Source organism: Myotis daubentonii, chromosome X (assembly GCF_963259705.1).
Source record: "Myotis daubentonii chromosome X, mMyoDau2.1, whole genome shotgun sequence".
Lineage (NCBI taxonomy): Eukaryota > Metazoa > Chordata > Mammalia > Chiroptera > Vespertilionidae > Myotis > Myotis daubentonii.
In genome coordinates, this window is record NC_081861.1 from 89998478 (window position 1) to 90026239 (window position 27762).

The window sequence follows — 27762 nt, forward strand, 5'->3', positions numbered from 1 at the left end:
CATGTCAGGGGGGATGTGCACACCAGAGGCCTCTGGCTTTGCAGATCCACAAACCCCCGTGGTGCGGCCAGGAGGACGTCAGTCTGGCCTGCCACGGTGGCTGTCCCTGCGATCCTGCACCTTCTGGGCCAGGAGGCGGATCTTGCGCAGCCACTCCTGGGCGCTGATGGCCTGCAGGCACTACTTCAGCTCAGCCTGCAGGCTCCGCTTGGCACTTGGCGCGCTCCCAGCTGTCACCACCGCCATGTGGGGAGTACAGGCCGCCCTCTGCCGGCCTGCCTCCCCTGTCCAGAGGCTCTCTGCGCTGCTCACCTGCCCAGAGTGACTGGGGCTGGACAGAAGCCAGGCGTCCTGCCCTGCCCAACCCCGGCCGATCCGCCTCTGTGCAAGCTGCCACCCTGCCGGGAAGGGTCACGGATCCGGGTCCCGGGACCACGGACAGTCTCAAGCCCTGCCCCCCGCCCTGCAGGGTCACAGATCCATGTCTTGGTCCCATGGACAGCCTCAAGCACTGGCCCCCGCCCACCAGGTCACAGATCCGGGTCCGGACCACGGACAGCCTCAAGCACTGCCCCCCGCCCACCAGGTCACAGATCCGGGTTCCAGACCGTGGACAGCCTCAAGCACTGCCCCCCCCCCCCCAGCAGGGTCACAGATCCGGGTCCTGGACCGCGGACAGCCTTGCCCGCTGCCACCCGCCTTCAGTATGCAAATTAGCCGCCATCTTGTTGCTTCAGGGTGGGGGTCCCCACTGGGGTGCCTGGCCAGTCTGGGTGAGGGGATGATGGCTGTTTTCAGGCTGGCGGGCAACTGAGGCTCCCAACCTCTCCTTTTTTTTTTTATTCTGGGATTTCTTTACCTTCTATGGCTGTCACTGGAGCTGAGAGCCGGTTTTAGCTCTGAGGCTTGGCTCCAGCTCTGAGACCTCAGCTGCTGAAAGCAGGGATCTGGGTTTGTTTGGGATCTATAATTGTAACACTGTTGCTATCCTGCTGGCTGAAGCCCGGCTGGCTGAAAGCAAGTTTCAGGGGAATGTTTACCTTCTATATTTGCAACAATGTTTCTTAGAGGCCGGCAGCAGCAGGCAGGGAACCTTGGCTTCCTCCGTCACTGGAGCAAGCAAGCCTCCTGTTCGCTTCAGATGCCTGGCTGCCAGCTGCCATCTTGGTTGGCAGTTAATTTGCATATCTCCCTGATTAGCCAGTAGGAAGCATTCGGGCCATGGTCAATTTGCATCTTTCTCTTTTATTATAGAGGACTAGAGGCCTGGTGCACAGATTCATGCACCAGTGGGGTCCCTTGGCCTGGCCTGCAGGGATTGGGCAGAAATCAGCTCTCTGACATCCCCCGAGGGGTCCCGGATTGTGAGAGGGCAGTTCTCAGGTGATGAACCCCAGAATCGTGCTCCCTCCTCTCTGGTTCCAGGTGTGTCACCTGAGAACCCTGAGAACCACAGCTGCCAAGTCACTGCAGCTTGGCAGCTCCTGCATTGAGCGTCTGCCCCTCTAATGGTCAGTGTTCATCATAGCTACCAGCCAGTCAGCCAGTCGCTTAGGCTTTTATATACTGTATATAGATTATAAGCTCCTTAGGGTCATGAACAATAATTACTTATATTTGTTAATATAATTATTTATAAACCCAGGCTAAGTGTATTGCTCACAATAGGTGCTCATATTTATTCTATGTGTGGAATTGAATTCTATAACTACAATAGAAGGAGCTCAAACTTAGTTTTGCTCAGCTAGCTAGAAATGGTAAATGCTCCCTTAATCAGAAATAATATAATCAAAGCAATTGATTAAGGTGTACAGAGAAATATTGGTAATATATTTTTTAAATATATTTTATTGATTTCAGAGAGGAAGGGAGAGATAGAAACATCAATGATGAGAGAGAATCATTGATTGGCTGCCTCCTGCATCCCCCCTACTGGACACTGAGCTCGCAACCCCAGCATGTGCCCTTGACTGGAATCGAACCAGGGACCCTTCAGTCCACAGGCCAATGCTCTATCCACTGAACCAAACTGGCTAGGGCTCTCTGTAATATTTTTTAACACAGTTTCCATTCTCAAATTGTTGGTTGAGCTGTAAGTGGTATTTGGGGGCCCAAAGCCTCTATAGGCATATACTGCAAGAAATGGCCTAATTGTCTTCTCTTTTTATCTCTCACCCTCCTCGGGAGCCTGTGTGTGGTTAATAAAAGTATTAGGTAGCCCCAAATGCACAAGAGTCACATTTGCCTTTCCTTGTCTTGCCAATACAGAATTCCTAGAGACCGGGAGCAGATGGTGTATACTTTGTGGACATGTGATGGTTACCACTGCTCATTGTATAAAGTAACTCCTATTCTAGTGGCCTGGTAAATGCATCTGAATGTTTTAGGGTCTGTTATCTTGGACACCCACTCTCATGTCCAGTGTTTCCTGTTTTTAGTATCAGACAAAAACAGTTAATTGTAGTTTAAATCTATTTTTTATTAGTGCCCTTTTACTAATCTGCTTTCTGTTTCCTTCTTAGTGTGCCCCTCCTTGACTCTGGTTTATAAGATTATTGCTTTACCTGTACTGTGCAAGGTCAAAGAAACAATAGGTTCTCTGTTGATGTTTGCTGAAGAAAAGATATAACCTGGTGATCCTACTATGTTACTTTGCCCAGAAAGTAGAAGTTACCTCTGAAAGCCACCATGGACTCATTGTTTTCTAAAATTCATTTTCTTTGTGTGTTTGTTTGTTTGTTTTGTTAATCTGTTTTAGGCCAGTTTTGTTAGAGAAAGCACAAATTGTAGTCCGGAATGAAAACTGTGATGGATGAAATTATGGTAGTCACAACCTTTTTTCTTCTCTTCCTATAGTTTTAGCAATGGAAATGCCTGCATACTATCCTTCCATTGCTCTAAAGGCCTTGAAAAAGGCTTTATTGCTCCACAAAAGGAAAGAATCATTTGATGTTTTCAAATACAGGTTAGTAATTGTATTTCAATGCTGTATCCAGGCTTTTAGATAGCCAAAAGAGCTGTAGGCAGTGCTTCATAAGTCATCAATCATACTCAACTGGCCCAAATTAAAAGATTATCAGGGTACTCCTGTAACTCCTGAACTAAAAACGTATTCAGAACAGCTCCATATTCAGGGTTGTATTATATATATATAGACCAAGACTTAATTAGCTAAATCAAGGAGTCTGGTTTTCCCTATGGTGAAAAAGAGGGGGAAAGTTGCTTTTTTGTGTGAGTATGTATATACTAAAATTACTAGGTACCTTTCTTTATTTTGTTACTAAATATGCCAAATGTAGACAGAGATTAATATAACAAACAACTATATTATTAATATAAAAATAACTATATTTTTGTTATTAATATAACAAAAAACTTTCATGTATTTCCCACCAAAGATTAATAAATGTTAACATGTTGCTGTATTTGCCTAAGATTTTTTTTCCTAAATACCTTTCTTTAAGGGCCAATGAATGCTGTACCTAATATAACATGTTATTGATTAGAGATTTTGTGGTTTCTATGCCTAGACATGAGGGAAAATAGAAGTTATGAAATATGTGATTTTTCTCTGGAAAACATCATTACAGTCTTCCTTTTCTAAGATTTAAGAGACAGTTAGTTAAATTGGAATTATTTCCAATTTAAATCCTCAATTATCTTGTTTATTTGAGGATGTAACAAGATGCTTTAAAGTGCTTGTAGATTCAACTAGCTCGTAAAATACAGTAATCAGACACAAGTCCTTAATGTAGGAAACCAAAAAAAATTAAAAAGTGAAAGACAACCATAATAAAAGGAAGGGTTGGTCAGCCCCTTTTATAGCTTCAAAAATCTGTCTTCTGAGGTTGGAGGCCAGATTAAATTGAGGGATGAACAGACGTGTTTTAAAGCTTAGTCTGGGATAAAATTCAGATTTTACTTATCTTAGCCATGAAGCCAGTTATTTCTTTTCTTATGGAATGAGTCTTCTCTTTTTGATTTCAGCAACTGTCTGCACAACTTGATTAACCTCCTGGTGCCAGGTGGAGTGCCAAATGCAGACCTCTGTTCCCTGGAAGAAATTTGGGACTATTTCGAAGACGCGTTGAGCCACACTGTAAGTCAAACAGTAATACTAAACTTTCAGCTAATTTTAAAGTTTTGAACTGTCTTGTGTATTAGGACTTACATAAAATAATGCTTTCTGTTCTAAGTTTTAGGGTAAATAAATTCATATTACAATGTAATTACACACTATAAAATTTCCCTGCGTTTATGAAATATAAATAGTTAATGGTAGAAAATTTCTAATATAAGTCACAATAGCAGAACCACCTGGCATTTTGGGTTATATTGTATTTTTAAAATTAAGTAGAATTGTTACTCTTTTATCAAGTTGATTAAATTCTCCCCATTCCTTTTTTTTCTGAGAGTTTCTATCATAAATTAGTGTTGAATTTTGTCAGATAATTTTTCTGCCTTAATTGATATCATTGTGTGATTTTTCTTCTTTAATTTGTTAATATGGTGGATTAAATTGACTGATTTTAAATACTGAACCAGTCTTGCATCCTTGGAATAAATCCCATGTGGTCATAGTATATAATTCTTTTTACATATTCCTGGATTCTATTTGTCAGTATTTTTGTTAAAGATTTTTCATCTTTATTCATGAGGGATGTTGGTCTATAGTTTTCTTTTCAAGTCCTGTCTTTGTCTGGTTTTGGGATGTGTTCCTGCCTTTTCTATATTTTTGGAAAAGATTGTGTAGAGTTTATGTTAGTTCTTTTCTAAGTGTTTGGTAGAATTCTCCAGTGAAACTATCTAGTCCTGCAGATTTTTTTCAAGAGTTTTTAAATTACAAATTAAATTTTCTACTTCATATTGGGTGAGTTGTGCTAACTTATGTTTTGCCATGAAGTGACCCATTTCATCTAAGTTATCATATTTATATGAGTAGACTTATTCATATTTTTCCCATATTATTCCCCTCCTTTGACCCCTCCACTCAAATCCCTCCCTAGGTGTTCACAGCACTATTGTCTGTCCATTGGTTATGCATATATGCATATAAGTTCTTTGGTTAATTTCTTCCCATCACCTCTCCTTCCCTCTGAAACTCATCAGTCTATTGCATGTTTCAGTGTCTCTGGATCTATATTGTTTGTTAGATTCCACATGTAAGTGAGATCATGTGAAACTTGTCTTTCTCTGACTGACTTAATTTGCTTAGCATAATGCTCTGCAGATCCCTCCATGATGTCCGTAAGGGTAAGCTATCCCTTTTTTAACAGCTGCATAGTATTCCATTGTGTAAATGTACCACATCTTTTTTTATTCACTCATCTACTGATGGGCATTTGGGCTGTTTCCAGAACTTAACTATTGTAAATAGGGCTGCTGTGAACATCAGGGTGCATACATTCTTTCTTATTGATGTTTCAGGATGCTTAGGATATATTCCTAGAAGTGGGATGACTAAATGAAATGGCAATTTCATTTTTTAATTTTTTGAGGAAACTCCATTCTGTTTTCCACAATGGCTGCACCAGTCTGAATTCCCACCAGCAATGTACCAGGGTTCACTTTTCTCCACATCCTCTCAAGTACTTGTCATTTATTGATTTGTTAATGGTAGCCATTCTGGCAAGTGAGAGGTGATACCTCATTGTTTTTTTAATTTGCATCTCACTAATGATTAGTGACTTTGAGCATTTTTTCATATGTCTCTTGGCCTTCTGTATGTCCACTTGGAAGAAGTGTCTATTTAGGTCCTTTGCCCATTTTTTGACACCCCTTGGCGCCCGGCGCCGGTCCTCCTCTCCGCAGCTGTCCAGGCTAAGGTCCTCCATGGAGGCCCCAGACCCCGGCGGGAAGGGCCAGAGTCCTCAGCGCATGGCCACCGCCTTAGCGCCAGCATGGCTGCCCTGCCCCGACCGGCGGCCCAACCTGCCCCGCCCAACCCTGGCCTCCCCCCTCCTGGGGTGAGCGCGCTGTGGCACACAGAAGGCAGGAGGAGGAGCGGGCTCAGGCTCAGGCCCCAGCCACTTTGCCCATTTTTAAATTAGATTGTTTGTACTATTTTTGTTAAGTTGTATGAGTTATTTATATATTTTGAAAATTAACCCCTTGTCAGGTGGATCATTGGTAAATATGTTCTCCCATACAATGGAATCCCTTTCCATTTTGTTGATGGTTTCTTTTGCTGTGCACAGTTTTTATTTTGATGTATTTCCATTTGTTTATCTTTTCCTTTGTTTCTCTTGCTCTAGAAGATGTATTGGCAAACATATTGCTACATGAGATGTCTGAGATTTTGCTGCCTGTGGTTTCTTCTAGGATTTTTATGGTTTCACAACTTACATTTAAGTCTTTTATCCATTTTCAGTTTAATCTTGTGTATGGTGTAAGTTGGTGGTCTGTTTTCTTTTCTTTTCTTTTCTTTTTTTTTTTTTTGCATGTACCTGTCCAATTTTTCCAACACCGTTTATTTAAGAGACTGTCTTTACTCCATTGTATGCTCTTGCCTCCTTTGTCAAATATTAATAGAGCATAATGGCTTGGGTTGATTTCTGGGTTCTCTGTTCTATCCAATTGATCTATATGCCTGTTCCTGTGCCAGTACCAGGCTTTTTTTTATTACAATGGCTTTATAGTATAATTTGATATCCAGTACTGTGATCCCTCCAAATTTGTTTTTCTCTGCAAGATGGCAGTGGCCATTTGGGATCTTTTTTGGTTCCATTATAAATTTTTGGAGTATTTGTTCTAGATCTGTGAAATATGCCATTGGTAATTTAATGAGGATTGCATTGAATGTATAGATTGCTTTGGGTAGTATGGACATTGTAATAATCATTTTACTAATCCATGAACATGGTATAACTTTCACTTGTGTATATCCTCCTCTATCCCTTTTTTCAACATCTTGTAGTTTTTCAAGTACAGGCCTTTTACCTCCTTGGTTAAATTTATTTCTAAGTATCTTAATATTTTGTTCCTAAGATAAATTCTTTTTTAGCTTCTTTTTCTGAGAGTTTATTATTGGTGTATAAAATGCCATTGGTTTCTGGGTGTTAATTTTGTATCCTGCTACATTGCCAAATTCATTTATTAAATCTAGTCATTTTTTGGTGGAGTCTTTTGGATTTTCTTCGTACAATATAATGTCATCTGTGAATAATGACCATTTTACATCCTCCTTTCCAATTTGGATGCCTTTTATATTTTCTTCTTGACTGATGCCTGTGGCAAGAAATTCCAGTACTATGTTGAATAAGAGTGCTGAGAGCAGACATCTCTGTCTTGTTCCTGTTCATAAGGGACATGCTTTTAGATTTTGCCCATTGAGTGTGATATTGCCTGGAGTTTGTCATATATAGCCTTTATTATGTTGAGGTAAGACCCCTCTATTCTCACTTTGCTAAGGGTTTTTATAAAAAAAAAATGGGTGTTGATTTTGTCTAATGCTTGTTCTGCATCTATTGATATGATCATATCATTTTTATCTTATTTATTTGATATATTGCATTTATTGATATGATTATTATACTAGCTTTTTTTCCTTAACATTTTTAATGAAAAATTTCAAATATACAGCAAAATTCAAAGAATTTTACAATCTATATCCATATTTCCACCATCTAGATTTTGCCAATAATAGTTTATGATAGTTGCTGTATCACATATCTATCCATCCCATTGTCCATCCATTATCCATCTTATTTTTTTTTAATTAAGTCTTTATTGTTCAGATTATTTCAGTTGTTCCTCTTTTTTCCCCTCATAGCTCCCCTCCACCCAGTTCCCACCCGACTCTCTGGCCTTTATCCACCCCTCCGCCCCCTGTCCTCATTCATAGGTGTACGATTTTTGTCCAGTCTCTTCCCGCACCCCCCACACCCCTTTCCCCCCCCCCCCCCGAGAATAGTCAGTCCATTCCCTTTCTATGCCCCGGATTCTATTATATTCACCAGTTTATTCTGTTCATCAGATTTTTTATTCACTTGATTTTTAGATTCACTTGTTGATAGATGTGTATTTGTTGTTCATAATTTGTATCTTAACCTTTTTCTTCTTCTTCCTCTTCTTAAAGGATACCTTTCAGCATTTCATATAATACTGGTTTGGTGGTGATGAACTCCTTTAGCTTTTTCTTATATGTGAAGCTCTTTATCTGACCTTCAATTCTGAATGATAGCTTTGCTGGGTAAAGTAATCTTGGTTGTAGGTTCTTGCTATTCATCACTTTGAATATTTCTTGCCACTCTCTTCTGGCCTGCATGGTTTCTTTTGAGAAATCAGCTGACAGTCATATGGGTACTCCCTTGTAGGTAACTGACTGTCTTTCTCTTGCTGCTTTTAAGATTCTCTCTTTGTCTTTTGCTCTTGGCATTTTAATTATGATGTGTCTTGGTGTGGTCCTCTTTGGATTCCTTTTTTTTTGGGGGGGGTTCTCTGTGCTTCTTGGACCTGTAAGTCTATTTCTTTCACCAGGTGGGGGAAGTTTTCTGTCATTATTTCTTCAAATAGGTTTTCAATATCTTGCTCTCTCTCTTCTTCTGGCACCCCCGTAATTCTGATGTTGGTACGTTTGAAGTTGTCCCAGAGGCTCCTTACACTATCTTCATATTTTTGGATTGTTTTTTCTTTTTATTTTTCTGGTTGGGTATTTTTTGCTTTTTCATATTTCAAATCTTTGACTTGATTCTTGCGATCCTCTAGTCTGCTGTTGGATCTCTGTATAATATTCTTTATTTCAGTCAGTGTATTCTTAATTTCTAGTTGGTCCTTTTTCATATCCTCAAGGGTCTCACTAGATTTCTTGAGGGTCTTACTAAATTTATCGGCAGTTTCTAGAAAATTCTTAAAAAACCTTATAAGTGTGGTTTTGTAGTTTGCTTTCCTCCATTTCTGTCATTTGTGAACTGTTTCTTTGTCTCCATATTTTTTATGCTTCCCTGTGTTGGTAGAGTGGCTTTCTGTGCTAGGTGTCCTATAGGGCCCAGTGGCTCAGCCTCCCCAATTACCTGAGGTGGACATTCTTGGTGCACCCCCTTGTGGGCTTTGTGCACAGTCTTGTTGTAGTTAAGCCTTGATTGTTGTATGTATCACTGGGAGGAATTGACCTCCAGGCCAATTGGCTGTGAGAATCAACTGTGTCTGCAGTGGGAGAACTTATGTGCTGGAGACACCCTTCTGGGGCAAGACTTGCTTTAGTGGGGCTTTGGTGCTCACTGAGTCTGCCCCCTGAGTGTGTCCCTTATGGATCTGAGGAGTTGTATTCTGGATGGTCCCACTCTGACCACTGGGTACACTGGCTCTTGGATCTCTAAGGAGGTGCTAATTTAGCCTCTGCCTGAGGCTACCCAGCAGGAGTTATGGAGAGATCTGCAGATTCCTCTTCTTTGTTTGGGGTTTGGCGGTGCCCAGATGAGGCCCAGCTGTGAAGCAATACAAGCTGCTCTGAGGCCTTGGGCCTTCTTTTGGAAGTTCTGGGTCTCTTTGACCCAGCTACAGTTTGTTAGGTAATTTTCAGATTGCAAAGGGCCAGGCCTTTCATATGCAAAAGCCTCTGTGCACAGCTTGGGTGTGGCGGAGTCTCAGGGGATCAACAGGGCGGAGCAAGCAGCTATGGCTGCTCCTCAGTCCTACCCAAGGAGGTCCTGTGTCGCAGTGTCCCGTTAATCCCGGTAATCGCTGCAAGCACCTGTGAGAGAAAGGTGCCCTCTAGTTCCGACGGATGCCAGACAGTCCAGTTTCTCCCCGTATGAGTCTGGGTCCCCAGAGACTTGCCCAGACCTGGAGTTCAGAGTAGTCGGGAGCTTGAGACTCCCTCCCGATTGAAAAAGACAACCGCGTCCTCAGTTGCCAGCCCTTTCCTCATGCGCCTCCATACCTCTACACTTTACTTCCACACCTCCTCTGAGTCTCAGTGTGCTTTTCTCTTTCCTTCTTGTTGTAGAATTTCCACTCAGCCAGCCTTCCTGTGGTTCTAGATGATGTCCTTTTTGTCTTTTAGTTGTATTTTTGAAGTGGTTGTGCGAGGCAGCAATTTCCGGTGTTTACTTATGCCACCATCTTGGTTTCTGTTATTATACCAGCTTTGCATCTCTGGATTAAATCCCACTTGGTTATGATGGATAATCTTTTTAAATCATTGCTGGATCCAATTTGCTAATATTTTGTTTAGGATTTTAGCATCTATGTTTGTCAGGGATATTGACCTGTAATTTTCTTTCTTTGTAGTATTTTATCTGGTTTTGGAATTAGGATAATGCTGGCCTCATAAAAAGAGCTTAGAAGTGTCCCTTCCTCTTCAGTTTTTTGGGAAAAGTTTGAGGAGGATATGTTCCTCTTTGAATATTTGGTAAAACTCCCCTGTGAAGCCATCAAGTCCAGGAGTTTGTGGAAGAGAGAGGGATAGAGAGATAGAAACATTGACAAGAAACATCATTTGGCTGCCTCCTGCATGCCCCTTACTAGGGATTGAATCCACCACCTGGGTTATGTGCCCTAACTAGGAATCGAACCAGTGACCCGTTGGTCGACACTCAAACACTGAGCAACATTGGCCGGGCAGGAGTGTTTGTTTGTTTTTATTACTGCTTCAATTTCATTAGTTGTTATTGGTCTAGTAAAATTTTGATTCTTCCTCAGCCAGTTTTGGAAGACTGTATGTTTCTAGGAATTTGTTCATTTCGCCCAGGTTGTCCACTTTGTTGGCATATAGTTGTTTGTAATAATTTTTTACAATCCTTTGTATTTCTGTGGTGTCAATTGTTACTTCACCTCTTCCATTTTTTATTTTATATATTTGGATCCTCTCCTTTTTGTTTCTTTTTTTTACTTTTTAAGTATGTTTTTATTGGTTTTTAGAGAAAGAGGAAGTGAGAGGAATAGAGAGATAGAAACATTGATGAGAGAAAAACATCATCAATCGGCTTCCTCCTGTATGCCCCTTAATAAGAATTAAGCTCATAACCTGGGCATGTGCCATGACCAGGAATCATGCCAGTGCCCTCTTGGTTCATGGGTTGATGCTCAACCACTGAGCCATACCAGCCAGGCACTCTTTGTTTCCTGATGAGTCTGGCTAGCAGTTTACCAATATTGTTTATCTTTTCAAAGAACCAGTTCCTGATTTCATTGATCTTTTGTATTGTTTTTTACTAGTCTCTATGTCTTTATTGTTTCCCTTGATCCAGCTAACTCTTAGGGCAAAGGTTCCACACCCAACAGGACCAGAGACTACCACCTTACTCAGCACCCTGCTCTTAAAGCAGAGGTGTCACTCAGAGAAAGGCGGTCCACTGTCCCCCCCAAAGCTCTGGAGCAGTGGCTCAGAGATTTTTCTCAGGGGGGAAGGCATTCCATAAGAACAGAGAGCTTTAAAGATTTCTCAAAAGGAACTGTACTTGAAAAAGTGTGTGGGGAAGCTCCAGTCAAAGAGTGCTCTTGAAAATAATTGAGACATTGGAGGTAAACAAGTAAGAGGATGATAGATTACCAGAGAGAACCATGGAAAGAAGCATCTAATAAGAGCTTCACTGGGGTCAGAACAAACCTCAAAGATTTTCCTCAAAGACTACCCCTTCAAAAAGGTCTGAATGTAATTGGTTCAGACTGTAGAACAGTGGTTCTCAACCTTGGCTACACATTAGAATCACCTGGGAATCTTTTTAAAATCCTGATTTCTGGGCCTCATCCTCCAGAAATTCTGTTTCTTTATGGTGGATGAGGCCCAGAAATCAGGATTTTAAAAAGATTCCCAGGTGATTCTAATGTGCAGCCAAGGTTGAGAACCATTGCTGTAGAACAACATATGCTTTTGGCCACCGCTAAAAACAATAGAGTAATCATCATTCCATTAATGAAGCCTAAAAGCTGGGTGTAATACCAGCAGTCAGACCTCTTAATAGAGGTACCACCTCACACCTGTCTGAATGGCTATCATCAACAAACAACAAGTGTTGGACAAGTGTTGGCAAGGATATGGAGAAAAGGCAACTCTGGTACACTGCTGGTGGGAATGCAGACTGGTGCAGCCTCTGGAAACCAGTATGGAATTTCCTCAAAAAATTAAAAATGGAACTGCCATTTGACCCAGTGATCCCACTTCTAGGAATATATCCCAAAGAAATCAGAAACACTCATCAGAAAGGATATATGCACCGCTAGGTTCATTCCAGCACAATTTACAATAACCAAGATTTGGAAACAGCCTGAGTGCTCACCAGCAGATGAGTGGATTAAAAAACTGGTACACCTACACAAGGGAATACTGTACAGTTGTAAAAAAGAAAGAACTCTTACCATTTGCAACAGCATGGATGGACCTGGAGAGCATTATGCTAAGCAAAATAAGCCAGTCAGAGAAAGATAAGTATCACATGATCTCACTCATATATGGAATCTAATGAACAACATAAACTGATGAATAAAAATAGACCCAGAGACATAGAAACATGGAACGGACTGTCAAAACTCAGAGGGAAGGCAAGGGAGAGTGGGGGGATGGAGAAGAGATCAAACAATGAACTCATATGTGTATATGCATAAGCCATAGACACAGACACTAGAGTGGTGAAGGCAGGGGGCGGGGGAGGGGAGGTCGGAGAAGTCAATGGGGGAAAAGGGGGATACATGTAATACTTTCAACAATAAAGATTTTTTAAAATGAATAAATAACAGTTAACCAAGAACCCTTTAACCAGCAAACTTATCTTTCAAAAATGAAGTTGAAGTGAAGACATTACCAGATAAATAAAACCTAAGAGAATGTATTGCTAGCTGACCTGCCTATAAGAAATACTAAAGGAAATTCTTTTTTTAATTTTACTTTAGGGTTAAAATATTACAAACAGTAGTACATATATCTCCTTTTTTCCCCCATTGACCTTCTCCTCGCTTCCCCTACCCCCTGTAACATGCCCTCACCCAGCCCCCAGTGTCTTGTGTCCATTGGTTATGCTTATATGCATGCATACAAGTTCTTCGGTTGATCTCTTACCCACTCCCCCAACACTCCCCAGCCTTCCCGCTGTAATTTGACAGTCTGTTCAATGCTTCTCTGCCTCTGTATCTATCTTTTTGTTCATCAGGTTATAATGTTCTTTATTATCCATAAATGAGTGAGATCCTGTGTTATTTTTCTTTCACTTCCTGGCTTATTTCACTTAGCATAATGCTCTCCAGTTCCATCCATGCTGCTGAAAATGGTAAGAATTCCATCTTTTTTATAGCAGCATAGTATTCCATTGTGTAGAAAAACCATAGTTTTCTAATCCACTCATCTGCTGATGGGAATTTAGGCTGTTTTCAAATCTTCGCTAGTGTAAATTGTGCTGCTATGAACATAGGGATACATATATCCTTTCTGACTGGTGTTTCTGTTTTCTTGGGAAATATTCCTAGGAGTGGTATTACTGGGTCAAATGGAAGTTCCATTTTTAAATTTTTGAGGAAACACCATACTGTTTTCCACAATGGCTGCACCAGTCTGTGTTCCCACCAGCAGTGAAGGAGGGTTCCTTTTTCTCCGCATCCTCTTCAGCACTTGTCATTTGTTGATTTGTTAATGATAGCCATTCTGACAGGTGTGAGATGGTACCTCATTGTCGTTTTGATTTGCATCTCTCGGATGATTACTGACTTTCAGCATGTTTTCATGTGTCTCTTGGCTTTCTGAATGTCCTCTTTTGAAAAGTTTCTATTTAGGTCCTTTGCCCATTTTTTGATTGGGTTGTTTATCTTCCTTTTGTTAAGTTGTATGAATTCCCTGTAAATGTTGGAGATTAAAGCCTTATCGGAGATAACATTGGGAAATATGTTCTCCCATGCAGTGGGCTTTCTTCTTGTTTGGTTGATGGTTTCTTTTGCTATGCAGAAGATTTTTATTTTGATGTAGACCCATTTGTTTATTTTCTCCTTAGTCTCTCTTGCCCTAGGATCTGTGTCTGTAAAGATATTGCTACGACATATGTCTGAAATTTTGCTGCCTATGGAGTCCTGTAGTATTTTTATGGTTTCCCGTCTTACATTCACGTCCTTTAGCCATTTTGAGTTTGTTTTTGTGTATAGTGTAAGTTGGTAATCTAGTTTCATTTTTTTTGCATGTATCTGACCAAATTTCCCAGCACCATTTATTAAAGAGGCTGCTTTAACTCCAGTGTATGCTCTTGCCCCCTTTGTCAAATACTAATTGAGTATAATGGCTTGGGTCAATTTCTGGGTCCTCTATTCTATTTCATTGTTCTATATGTCTGTTCTTGTGCCAGTACCAGGCAGTTTTGTGAACTGTGACTTGGTAATATAGTTTGATGTCTGGTATTGTGATCCCTCCAACTTTGTTCTTCTTTTTCAGGACAGCTGTGGCTATTCAGGGTCTTTTTTTATTCCGGATGAATTTTTGGAGAGTTTGTTCTAGATCTTTGAAATATGACATTGGTATTTTAACAGGTACAGTGGGGCCTTGACTTATGAGTTTATTTCGTTCTGTGACAGAGCTCGTAACTCAAATTACTCGTATGTCAAATCAAAAAGTGAACAAGTGAGACACGTGATGCTGGGCTGATGCTGTGGCATTCATTGTGACTTTCGCTGCGCCAACTAGCGGTGGAGTATCTGAAGCTGGCTCGTAACCTGAATTTTAGCTTTCAACTTAAAGCAAAAAATCGGCCAAGAGATGGCTCATATCTCGAAAAACTTATTAGTCGGGACACTCGTAAGTCAAGGCCCCACTGTAATGCATTGAATTTATAGATTGTTTTAGGTAGTATGGACATTTTAATGATGTTGATTCTACCAATCCATGAACATGCTATGTTCTTCCATTTGTTTATGTCTATCTCTTTTTTCAATGTCTGTTGTTTTCCAAGTACAGGTATTTTATACCCTTGGTTAAGTTAATTCCTAGGTATCTTAATTTTTTTGGTGCAATGCTAAATGGGATTGTTGTTGTTTTTTTTAATTTCTCTTTCTGTGAGTTCATTATTGGTATATAAAAAGGCCATAGATTTCTGGGTGTTAATTTTGTATCCTGCTACATTATCAAATTCATTTATTAGGTCTAGTAGTTTTTTGAAGGATCTTCGGGGCTTTCTATGTATAGTATCATGTCATCTGCAAATAAGGACAGTTTTACTTCTTCTTTTACAATTTGGCTGCCTTTTATATCTTCTTCTTGACTGATTGCAATGGCTAGTAATTCTAGTACTATGTCGGAAATGAGTGGTGAAAGTGGGCATCCTTGTCTTGTTCCTGTTCTTAGGGGAAATGGGTTTAGATTTGCCCACTGAGTATGATGTTGGCTGTAGGTTTGTCATATAGGGCTTTTATTATGTTGAGGTATGATCCCTCTATTCACACTTTGCTGAGAGTTTTTATCTGGAAAGGGTGTTGGATTTTGTCAAATGCTTTTTCTGCATCAATTGATATGATTATGTGATTTTTTGTCTCTCAGTTTGTTTATGTGATGTATCACGTTTATTAATTTGCAGATATTGTACCATCCTTGCATGCCTGGAATAAATCCCACTTGGTCATGGAGTATGATCTTTCTAATGTATTGCTGAATCCGATTTGCTAGAATTTTGTTGTGGATTTTAGCATCTATGTTCATCAAGATATTGGACTGTAGTTCTCTTTTTTTAGCATGTCTTTATCTGGTTTTGGAATTAGGGTAATGCTGGCTTCATAGAAAGAGCTTGGAAGTGTGCCTTCCTCTTGAATTTTTTGGAATAATCTGTGCAGGATGGATTTTATTTCTTCTTTGAATGCTTGGTAGAACTCCCCTGTAAACTCGTCCTGACCAAGTCTTTTGTTTGCTGGAAGATTTTTGATCGCTGTTTCAATTTCTTTGGTAGTTATCAGCCTATTCAGGTTTTTTGATTCTTCTAGGTTGAGTTTTGGGAGCTTTTATTTTTCCAAGAATATGTCCATTTCATCAAGGTTGTCCTCTTTGTTGGAATAGAGTTGTTCATAGTATTTTTTTCATAATCATTTGCATTTCTGTGGGATTGGTTGTTATTTAACCTCTTTCATTTCTGATTTTGATTATTTGGTTCCTTTCTCTTTGCTTCTTGGTGAGCCTGGCTAGAGGTTCATCAATCTTGTTTATCCTTTCAAAGAACCACCTCTTGGTTTTGTTGATCTTTTCTATTGTTCCCCCCCCCCCTCTATTTCGTTTATCTCTGCTCTGATCTTTATTATTTCCTTCCTTCTGCTTACTCTGGGCTTTTCTTGTTGCTCTCTTTCTAACTATTTGAGTTGTATGTTAGGTAACTTATTACCATTGTTTCTTGTTTTTTTGCGATAGGCTTATAGAGCTATGAACTTCCGTTTCGAGACTGCTTTCACTGTGTCCCATAGATTTTGGATTGCTGTGTTTTCATTGTCGTTTGTTGCCATGATGCTTTTTGTTTCTTCTTTGATCTCTTTGGTAACCCAGTCATTGTTTAATAGCATGCTTTATAGCCTCCAGGTGTTTGTTTTTTTTTAATTGTTTTTATTGTAGTTGATTTTTAGTTTTATGCCATTGTGATCTGAGATGGTGCTTGATATGATTTCTATCTTCTTGAATTTGAAGAGACTTGCCTGTGACCCAGTATATGGGCTGTCTTTGTAAATGACCCATGTGCACTTGAGAAAAATGTATATTTTGTGGCTTTGGGGTGGAATGTTCCGAAGATGTCAATTAATTCCATCTGATCTAGTTCATCATTTAGGATTGATGTTTCTTTGCTGATTTTTTGTTTAGAGGATTTGTCCAATGGTGATAGTGGGGTATTAAAATCCCCTACTATGATTGTATTGCTGTCAATATCTCGCTTGATATCCTCCAGAAGTATTTTTTATGTATATGAGTGCTCCTGTATTGGGTGCGTATATGTTTACCAGAGTTATATTTTCTTGTTGGATTTCTCCCTTTAGTATTATGAAGTGGCCTTCCATATCTCTTGTTATGTCCTTCACTTTGAGATCTAATTTGTCAGATATAAGTATTGCTACCCCAGCTTTTCTTTTCATTTCCATTTGCCTGAAAACCTTTTTCCATCTCTTCACCATCAGTCTGTGTGAGTCCTTTTTTCTGAGGTGGGTTTCTTGTAGACAGCAGATATATGGGTCATGTTTTCTTATCCACTCAGCTACCCTATGTCTTTTGATTGGGGCATTTAATCCATTAACATTTAATGTTATTATTGATAGGTGCTTGTTTGTCGCCATTTTTATTTTTTACGCCTGTGTTCCTTCTTCACTTCCTATTTCTTCTTTTTACAGTTGACCCTTTAGCATTTCTTTCATTCCTGGTTTGGTGGTAATGAACTCCCTTAGTCCTTTTTGTCTGTGAAGCTACTGATTTCCCCCTCAATTTTGATTGTTAGCCTTGCTGGGTACAGCATTCCTGGATTCAGGCCCTTCCTTGGCATGACTTTGCATATTTCATTCCATTCCCTTCTGGCCTTATGTGTTTCTGTTGAGAAATCAGTTAGTAGTCTGATGGGGGATCCTTTGTAGGTAATTTTCTATCTCTCTCTAGCCCCTTTTAAGATTCTTACTTTGTCATTGGTGTTTGCCAATTTAATTATAATGTGCCTTGGCGTTGGTCTATTGGGTTCATTTTGTTTTGGACTCTGTGAGCTTCTTGGATTTGTGTGAGTTTTTTCTTCCCTATATCAGGGAAATTTTCTGTCATTATTTCTTCAAACAGATTTTTCTATTCCTTGCTCAGTTTCCTCTCCTCCTGGTACCCCTATTATTTTGTTTCATGTTGTCCAAAAGTTCCTGTTATGGGTTGGCTCAACGAGATAGACCACCGACTCAGAATTTAAATTTAAGAGCCTTTATTAAGCTGGCCAGCTGACCACAGCCCGCACCTTCCCCCTCTGGGAAGGTTTGCAGCATGTGGCAGAGATCAAGGGTGCAGTATGATCCTTTATAGCAAAACAGTGTTACCTTAGAAGTTCACAGAAAGTTCATAAGCACAAAGGGGGGGGCGGTAAACAGAGTCACACCTGGCTGGAGCGTATCATAACACATTGTTTTTCTAAGACAATCTAGCAGTTTTTCTTCTATGGTTCCTAACCTTGACACAATCCTCCATACGTCAGTCCCCCCTCCCAGCACATACACAATCCTTTTCCATATCCTGACAACACAATCCTTCCTCATATATCCTCCTCCCTCCAAGCACATTCAATTTCTCACGTCTCATTTCCTCCCCTTAGCACATTCAGTAACATTCTGTAACCCTTCCATGCCACAGTCCCTCACCCTAGCACATTCCCTACTGGTCTTATTCCCGAATCAAATCTTTGATTCAGTACTCTCCTCTACGATATAATTGGCCAGGGTCTCAGCCGCTGACATAGAGTCTTAGTTCCCATGTCTTTCTCCTTCCCATTGGTCAGTTCACCAGGTGAGAGGCATGAGGAGGAAGCGTTACAATTTCCAGTGCCTCTTTCCTGCGACTTTGATGGCGGTTGGAGTGCTCAGCACCACCTGGTAGGGTCCATCCCATCTAGGTCGTGACGCTTCACCCAGACAAGATCACCCAGAGAGAAGGCAGGCCGTGTTGGACTGGAGCTCAGCACATCCTCCTCCCGTTGACTCTCACCACCCGTTGTGCTGACGTGGCGCTGCTCTGCAAAGCCTGTAAGGACTTAAGCAAATTTCGGGTAGACAGCCGGGCAATTTCTTCCTCCCTTAGGTGGGGAAGAAGAGGTGGCAGCCTGCCAAATATAATTTCAAAAGGGGTGAGTCCTTTTATATACGGAGTACACCTAGCTCTGAGGAGGGCAAAAGGAAGACTTACCCAGTTTTCGCCAGTCTCTAATTTTAATTTAGTTAATGTTTCCTTTAAAGTCCGATTCATCCTCTCTACCTGTCCAGAACTCTGTGGTCTATAAACACAATGCAATTTCCAAGTAACTCTCAGGGCCTTAACTATGGATTGTGTAACTTTGGCAATAAACGCCAGGCCATCGTCGGACCCCATATATAGTGGCAGGCTAAACCGGGGGACAATTTCAGTGAGGAGTTTCCTAACTACTACCTGTGCTGTCTCTGCCTTGGTTGGGTATGCCTCAGGCCATCCAGAGAAGGTATCAATGAAAACCAGCAGGTACTTATACCCTCCTCGTCCTCCTGGTTTCTTGGTGAAGTCCACTTCCCAGTGTTCTCCTGGGTTCTGACCTCGGAATCGCTGTCCTGGCATGGCCACAACAGGGGGCCCTTGATTTACCCAGGCACACACTTGGCACCTACTAGCCAAGTCTTGGGATACTTTCTGGAGTTCTGGGATGTAAAATTCTCTTCCTAGTAGTTCTGATAGCTTTATTCCCCCAGGTGGGTGCTCTAGTGGGCCTGGGAAGCAATGGTCCGCCCCAGGGCTTCTGGCACTACAGGCCTCCCGTCTGGCAGAATTAGCCATCCAGCCTCTCCTTCCCGGGCCATTAGTTTCTCAGCTAGCCACTGCTCCTCTGGCAGATGAGTAGGCTTCTCTGGGAGCCTTCATGCTGGCAGGGCTACGAGAACTTCTACTGGTCTTTTAGCCACTTCCTTGGCCTCCTGTAAGGGCAGTGTGAGGAGATATATCCTTGCAGTCCCTAGGTAGGTCTGACAGGGCCAGTGCCGGGGTGCTCACTAGGGCTTCTTTCTAATCCTGGCAGATTGTAGATCTCCCCTGGCTCCTCCTCATGTCACTACTGCCGCCCCGCATACCGCATACCGGGTACCTTCCTCTACAAAGCTGCTCCCGTCCGTGTAGAGGGTCTCATCCGGATTCTGCAGGGACTGGTCCACAAGGTCCTCGCAGAGGGAAGTGAGGGTAGTCAGTGTCTCCTCGCAGTCATGCAAAGGGGCCTCTGCCTTCTTGTCAGGAAGGAGTGTGGCAGGGTTCAAGGCAGCTGTTTTCAGGAAGCTGAAATGTTTACTCTTTTTCCCTTTCCCCACCAGAGGGCCTGAGTGAGTGCTATGAGTTCCACAAGGAAGTCCACCTTTTGACCCCCCATTGTCAGGGTCATTCTGGGCTCCTGGGGGGCCAGCTGAGCCCCAACAACCCCAATCCACCTCCTCCACCAGCATGGGAGGGAGTCGGTTCCCCTGCACGTTCAGGGCACTCCCTTTTCCAATGTCCTTCCTTTCCGCAAAATGCACATTGATTTTTCCCAAGCCCGGGTTGGACTCCTTTTCTTCCACGAGGCTTTTCTTTGTTCTTATTGTCTCTCTAGCCCCTTGGTCCTTTTTCCTCGTTTAGGGCCAGGAGGACCTTGGCCATCCGGGTGTTTAAACCTGCCATCGGGTCCTCCCGATTGTCAAAAACCTTCTGGGCCACCTCAACCAACTTAGAGATTGATTTCCCCTCAAAGCCTTCTAACTTCTGTAATTTTTTTCTAATATTTGGGGCCAACTGGGAAACAAATACAACATTGACAGCCCTCCGACTTTCCGGGGCATCAGGGTTAGGCCCCTGGACTGTCTCTGCCACCTTAGAGAGGTTTATGGGTCTCTGAGCAGCAGCTCGGATGCCCCCCAATAGAGTCTGGCCATACTGATCGAGAGCCTCCTTTCCCCTGTCACTATAGGGGTTCCAGTTGGGTTGCTTGGAGGGAAACACAGCCTTTAATCTGTCTTTTATTCTTTCAGAACGGACTAAAGGAGCTTTATTTCCCTACAGGGTCTTATATGTCACAGGACCTCACAGGGTCTGTAATTCCTGTAACAGAGGGCTAGTATTCACCACTTTATTAACCCCCTCTGTTCTAGACAGGCCTTCCCCAGTTTCCTACAGTTGAGGTTTTGTGCCACCCCTGACATGGGCATGGTCGCACAGGCCTGTAAGACAGTATACAGGTTGCTAACTGTCAACTCTCTCTCAATAGAGACCAAAATTTAATGGGTATTCTTCTTTGCCCACCTGGGCAACTGCCCTCTCGGCAGCTAGACACCCTTTACTTTTTGGGTTCACCTTACACAGCCTTTTTCCAGGACAGTTTACACATAGGCCAGTTCTTCTTTCTAGCCACAAATACAGTTTGTCCAATTTCCTTAAAATGTATTTTGGCACAGGAGAAAGTTGTTTTGCCGTATATAGGTAGCTTAACCCCTATACAACTGGGCTCGGACCTCTGCCTAGCAAATTGCAGGCTATAAGTTCAATATGCAGCCTCCGGTCCTCCTAACCCAACGAGGTTTCGGCTAGTCTCTGAGTCAGACTTCTCCTCTCTTGGAGAATTTCAGTCCTGATGGCTCCCAGGTCTAGGAAGAGTGCCCTTTTCTTAACTCTGTTTATTAGTTACAGGGCCCTGCTTTCCTTGTCTTCCCACCAGTCCCCTTTATGGCAGAGCAGCGACCAGACCTCTTTGAAGGGAGTGTATTGGAAGGAGTATCAGTCCCTCCTCTTCCAGCAGCAACAGGAACTAAACTCTTTCAGTACATTTGCAAATAGGGAGCTTTCGCTAGCTCTATCCGCAGCTTTTATAAATCCCAGACTTGCTGCTCTATTACTGGGGCTGTAGGAAGGCTAGTACCAGTCACTGGCTTATGGCTTAACTGCTGTAGCCTGCAAGCCAAAGGCCCAAGTACTTGCTCGCTGCTGCTGCTGCTGCTTCTCTTTTTTTAGGGCCACTACAGGCAGCTCAGGCATCCAGCCCCCCTTCTTTGATCATTCATTCCTCAATCTGGTCTGGAGATGGGGAATAGCACCTTTATCTGCCTTGCATCCCCAGAGGGCTGCTTGTCTGGCCCCAGATCTATAGAGGGCCGGCCTGCCCTAGTGGCAACATAGGAGCTGCAGGACTGGCGGATGTTGCAAGGTCCTGCAGGTTCTCCCCCTCTGTCTCTCTCCCTCCGTACGCTGTCCCCTGCCTAGTATGGGATGGACTGAAGGGGTTGAAGGATGACAAAACCCCTCCCATCCGGAAGGAAGACAATTGGCATCAGGGGAGGTAGGGGTTCCAGGTCAAGAGCTGGTGGCATGGCCTGGGCTTGAGGCCGGGGCTCACCCAGATCCGGCGCCTGGGGACCATAGGGGGGTGGCCGGCTAATGGGTTCTTCCTGCTCTCCCTGAAGGACCAGGAGAGCCTTTCCCTTCTGGGGCCCGGCCAAAAGAATTGTCTGTCTCTGTCCCAATTTTCCCCTCGGGAGGCATGCCCTCATCTACCGGGGTTTCTTGGACAATATGTCAACCCAAACCTGAATATAAGGAATTTGATTAGGATGCCCTGGGCGGCCGTATATGACATAATGGACCTGGTAAGCAGTGGTCAGATCAAAAGACCCTGCATCCGGCCACCCCTCCTGGAAAGTGGGCCACTCCCATTTACAGAATCGCTGTAAATCAAAAGCATTAACATTATAACTTTTAAATTTACCCCAGAACTTCAGTTTAACATAGTAAATTACAACCCAGGTAAGAGCAACTGATAGACAGAAATCTTTATTAATTAAGTAGGCTGATTCCCCTTTAACAGTGAGCAAAAGACTCTGAGAAAAAATAATTCTCGCAGCTGCAAGAGGCTTTGAAGACTATTAAAGGGGCCAGCCCAAACGTTCAGCCAAGCGTATTAACAGAAAGCAGAATAAATCAAAGTAGCTCTTACTTTACACAGACCAGTAATGATTTACACTTTCTCAGTAGGCCAGCCCAGGCTGGAGCTGTATCTAGTCCTCCTTCTCTGTAGTAATTTGGCTAGTCCCAAAGAAACAAACTTTTTCCCGACCCCATGATAATTGGTGGCAAGAGACAGACAAGGGAGGGGGTGACCTGTTTTCACAGATCCTCACGCAGATGCCCGCCTGGCTGCGTCCCTTGGGAGCTTAGATTCGCCTTAGCTAAGGTGCACCCGTATAAACCCCGGGCCTGGTCACCTCCACATGGGGGTGAGTCACCGTTATGCCATATGACGAATTGCGGAACCGCAGGTTGGGGCCCACTCGGACTCCGTAACCGAAGTAGTGGAGCCACACAAAGGAGAGGAGAGGGCAGGCCCCTTCCCTCCACACTCACACACTTTCACCAGACATTCACTCAGAGTTTAAATAATCCACCCAATTCCTAACAATTTCCCAATTCCTGAGGGAGCTCTATAGCTTCCCGGGAGGTGATCAAGCTCCCCTTCCACTCACCCAGAGTGGGCCTGACTGATAGGGGGTCGACGAAGATGACTGACCCTATCCCATTTGACAAAGACAAAGACAACAAAGAACAAAGACAAAATAAATCAGCGAAATACAACCTAAGGTTGACCGGAACCTGCAGCTTGCTCCTTCAAGTCCTGAAAATTTTTCAAAAAACATTGCAGCAGGGTGTACACAGAAGCAGACAACTTTTTGACAATAAACACCAAGACAAACAAATACCAGACAGACAAACCCAGTGCAGCCTACAGCCACATGAACCAGGGACCCCGGCCACCATCATGGCCACGGGTCAGGACCAGGAGTACCGCTAGGTCCAGCCCTCCGTATAGGTCCTTCTGTGGGACGTACCAATTCCAGTTTAACGACCGATCCTTACCTCTCTCGAGAGTTCAGTTGGCTTGGTTTCCGAATCAAAAGTTTTGGGTGGACTGGAGGCCTCCTTGGTAGTCGTTCTCCACAGGTGTGGGGTATCTCACTGAGTGCCTGGCGACGAGTGGGGGAGAGCCTCCTGCCTTGAATAGGGGGTCCCTCTCCTCCCTGCCCGGGGAGAGCCTCCTGCCCTAAACAGGGGGTCCCTCTCCTCCCTGCCGGGGGGAGAGCCTCCAGCCCTAAATAAGGGGTCCCTCTCACCCCTGCCGGGTATCTCACTGGGGCCTCCAAATGTTATGGGTTGGCTCAACGAGATAGACCACCGACTCAGAATTTAAATTTAAGAGCCTTTATTAAGCTGGCCAGCTGACCACAGCCCTCACCTTCCCCCTCTGGGAAGGTTTGCAGCATGTGGCAGAGATCAAGGGTGCAGTATGATCCTTTATAGCAAAACAGTGTTACTTTAGAAGTTCACAGAAAGTTCATAAGCACAAAGGGGGGGTAAACAGAGTCACACCTGGCTGGAGCGTATCATAACACATTGCTTTTCTAAGACAATCTAGCAATTTTTCTTCCATGGTTCCTAACCTTGACACAATCCTCCATACGTCAGTCCCCCCTCCCAGCACATACACAATCCTTTTCCATATCCTGACAACACAATCCTTCCTCATACATCCTCCTCCCTCCGAGCACATTCAATTTCTCACGTCTCATTTCCTCCCCTTAGCACATTCAGTAACATTCTGTAACCCTTCCATGCCACAGTCCCTCACCCTAGCACATTCCCTTAAGCCCTCCTCCTTTTTAAAAAAATTTTTTCTAGATGCTGCTCTGCTTGGGTATTTTTTCCTACCTTGTATTCTAGCTCACTGATGCAGTCCTTTGCTTCTTCTAGTCTACTGTTGATGCTTTCTATTGAGTTCTTTATAGCAGCGATGTCATTTTTCATTTCTTCTTGGTTCTTCTTCCTTTCCTCTTGATTCTTACACATATTGTTGAATTTGTCTTCCATTCTTTTCATCCACCTTATGACCATTTCTCTGAATTCTTTCTCTGACATATTGCTTGCCTCTATTTTGTGTACTTCCTTTTATGGTGATGCCTCCTTTTCTTTCATATGCAGGCTGTTTCTTTGTCTCCACCATGATCTCTCTTCTCTGGGTATCTGGTTATGTAGCTCTCTCTGTCCTGCATTGATTTAAAGGCACAAAATACAGCAGAACAAGGCACAATATACAAGGCACTGAACACCAATGTATTCATGATACTAATAACCCCAAATAAAGGTGACCACCAGAGAAAATAGAATTAGGGGATAAGAAAAAAAAAAGACAGCAAAAATATTGAGAAAAGTAAAAAGTAAGAGAGAAAAGAGAATAAAAAAGAAGAGGGGGAAAACTATTTATATGGGGAGAAAACTCCAATAGAACAACCACTAAACCCAAAAAATGCAAACAACACCCAGAGATGAATGCAAACTACAAACAACAACTAATAACAAGCAAGGAGAGGAAAAACAGAAGCCAAAAACAACCAAAAACAAAAACAAAAAAAGAGAAACAATCTCACAAACAAGCACAAAGTAAAATCTAATCAACTATCAAGTGAACAACAACAATAGGACAAAGAGAAAGCAAGGCAAAACAAAAATAAAAAAACCTAGAACAAAAAAAGCCAAACAATAACAACAACAAAAAACAAAAAAAGGAAAGAGAAAAAAATTTGGATTGTGAAGAAAGAGAAGAGAGAGGTGTGTATGGACTTGGAGCAGGGGATTGGAAATTATATATATTAGTAGGGCGTATTTTTAATAGGGGTTAAGAAGAAGGAATAGGGAAAATCTAAAGCAGGAATAGGGTAAGAGAAACAGGACAACAAAAGGGTAAATGTGAGGAAGAGAGTGTTGGCATAAAGGTAAAGTTGAGATAGAGTAAAATGATGCTAAAGGAAAAATTAAAAATAGAATGTAGAACACTAATCCCAAAATAAAATAAAATAAAATAAAATAAAATAAAATAAAATAAAGAGAAAATAAAAGGACACTTTTTTAAAAAGGTAAAATAGTAGTAGTAATAATACTGATTACAAAATAGAAAATAATAATTAGAAAGATAAAATCAAGTTAGGAAAAAAGAAACAAATTTTTACTTTCTTAAGTAAAAGATAAAAAAATAAAAATGTGCAGCCGTGAAAGTCTTTCACTTCCTCTACTCTTCTGTTTGGCACGCCTTTTTCCTCTCAGGTAGTCAGGACAGTATTTGAAGTTCCCTGCGTTCCACTGATCCTCTGTGTTGTAAGCCACAGTCCTGATTTTCAAACGGGCAGTATTTCTTTGTTTCCCAGACTGCCTCTATTTGTGCTTACAGAAGAGTCCATTTGTGATTCAGCCCCTGGGTGGCAGTGTTTTTGGATTGACCTCAGGGCTATAAGTCCTCTCTAGCCAGTATTTAGGTTCTGTTTTCCCTGTCACACTTAATATTGGTTTGGGAGAATCGACTGCCCCAGTCCTGGCTCCCTGATTGTTACTCCCTGCTCTGATCCCCAGGTTCCACAAAAACAACTCTCTCCTGCAGTCTCTTAGAGTGTCTCCGATTGGGTGATCCTAGGTATTGGGTTTAGTAATCAAAAGCAAGGATTTAAAGAGGAAAAAAAGCCAGAGTAAGTGTGCGAACTCGCAACTTTTACCCTCTGGCACTGTGTGCAACTCTGTGAACTTCTCTGTGCATGTCTTTTCTCCCCTGGCACTAAGCAGCTGGCACACTGGTAAAATTTCAGGCTACCTTTTTGCACCCAGTCCAGCTGTGGGTTGATTTTTAGAGTTCCCTTCTGCCAGCAGCCCTGCGGATCCCCTTCCACATTCACAGATCACACTAGACCCAATGGCCATGGATTTTGTGAGTTGCAGACTTCCCCTGAACTTCTAGATCCCATTGTGTGTGTTTCTCTTCCCAGCCTGGATCACAGACCTCACCTTTACCTAGGCAATAATCTGACCTTTCCGTGAGAAGGTGCAGAGCTCATCCGAGTTCGCATATTCACACTGCTTGAGATCTGGTGTTCCTGGGTTCGCAGCTGGTCCCTGGGTATTGTGGTTGTAGAATCCTGGGATGTATAGGTTTCCAATAACAGCCACTCTCCCCTTTAAGATAGCGCAGTCTCCACAGCAGAGCTGGTCACTCCAGGAGAGATTTTCAGCAGCAGTGGAAGCTGCCGGGTCAGGAGAGCCCTGTCTGGCAGTCCCCAACTGTCCCTTGGAGTATAGCTGTCCCTCACCCACAAATATACACTCCCCATACATCCACACACTCTCCTTTCATTCTGTCACTTATACACTATATTGCAGTATGCCTTCCTGTCGGCAGCCATCTTCCCTCACACCCTAAAGGAAATTCTTTAAGTTGAAAGCAAGTGACCCCAGAATTTAATTTAAATCCACCCAAACCAAAAAAACCCTCCAGTAATTATATAATTATAGAAAACAGTATAAAGCATATTTGTTCTTTTAACTACTTTAAAAAGCAAATGTATAAAATACATTATCCTATATAATAAATAGGTAATATGCAAATTAACCCTCAGGCCCTTACAAGATGGCTGCCTACAACAAGGCCGGCAGGGGGGTTAGTGAGGGATGACCAAACAACTGAACAAGTAGGCTGCATTGGGTGACCATACAGGTAAGGGGGTTAGTGAAGGATGACCAAACAACTGAACAGCAGGCTGCGTGGGGCAACCAGGCCGGGGGGGCTGTGCAGGGAGACCAGGCTGGCGGGCGGGGGGGGGGGTAGTTAGGGGCGACCAGGCCTGCAGGGGGGTCAGTAAGAGGCGACCAGGGCAGCAGGGGTAGTGCAGTTGGGGGCTACCAGGCTGGCAGGGGGGACAGTTGGGGGCAATTAGGCTGGCAGCGGGGGCAGTGAGGGGTGACCAGACCAGCAAGGCAGCAAGGGGGGCAGTTAAGGGTGACCAGGCTGGCAGGGGGGACACTAAGGGGTGACCAGGCCAGCAGGGGGGGTCAGTTAGGAGAGACCAGGCCGGCAGGGAGGGGGCATTTGGGGTGACCTGGCTGGCAGCAGGGGGCAGTTGGGGCAACCAGGCTGGCAGGGAAGAAGTTAGGAGTGATCAGGCCGGCACGCAGAGGCAGTGATGGTCGATCAGGCTGGCAAGGGGGGGGCCAGTTAGGGGCAAACAGGCAGGCAGGCAGGTGAGCAATTAGGAGCCAGTGGTCCAGGATTGTGAGAGGGATATCCCGGATTGGAGAGGGTACAG

The 27762-nt window shown here is 42.9% G+C and overlaps 1 protein-coding gene across 1 annotated transcript in view; it reads left to right on the top strand.

The window, feature by feature from the left end:
- The window catches only part of TEX11 (testis expressed 11), a 422533-nt gene that overhangs the window by 386106 nt on the left and 8665 nt on the right, over positions 1-27762 (top strand). Inside the window, exons 26-27 of the mRNA XM_059678680.1 lie at positions 2857-2965; positions 3988-4111. Of these exons, the coding sequence (XP_059534663.1) occupies positions 2857-2965; positions 3988-4111 (233 nt within the window). The remainder of the gene's footprint in view (positions 1-2856; positions 2966-3987; positions 4112-27762) is intronic.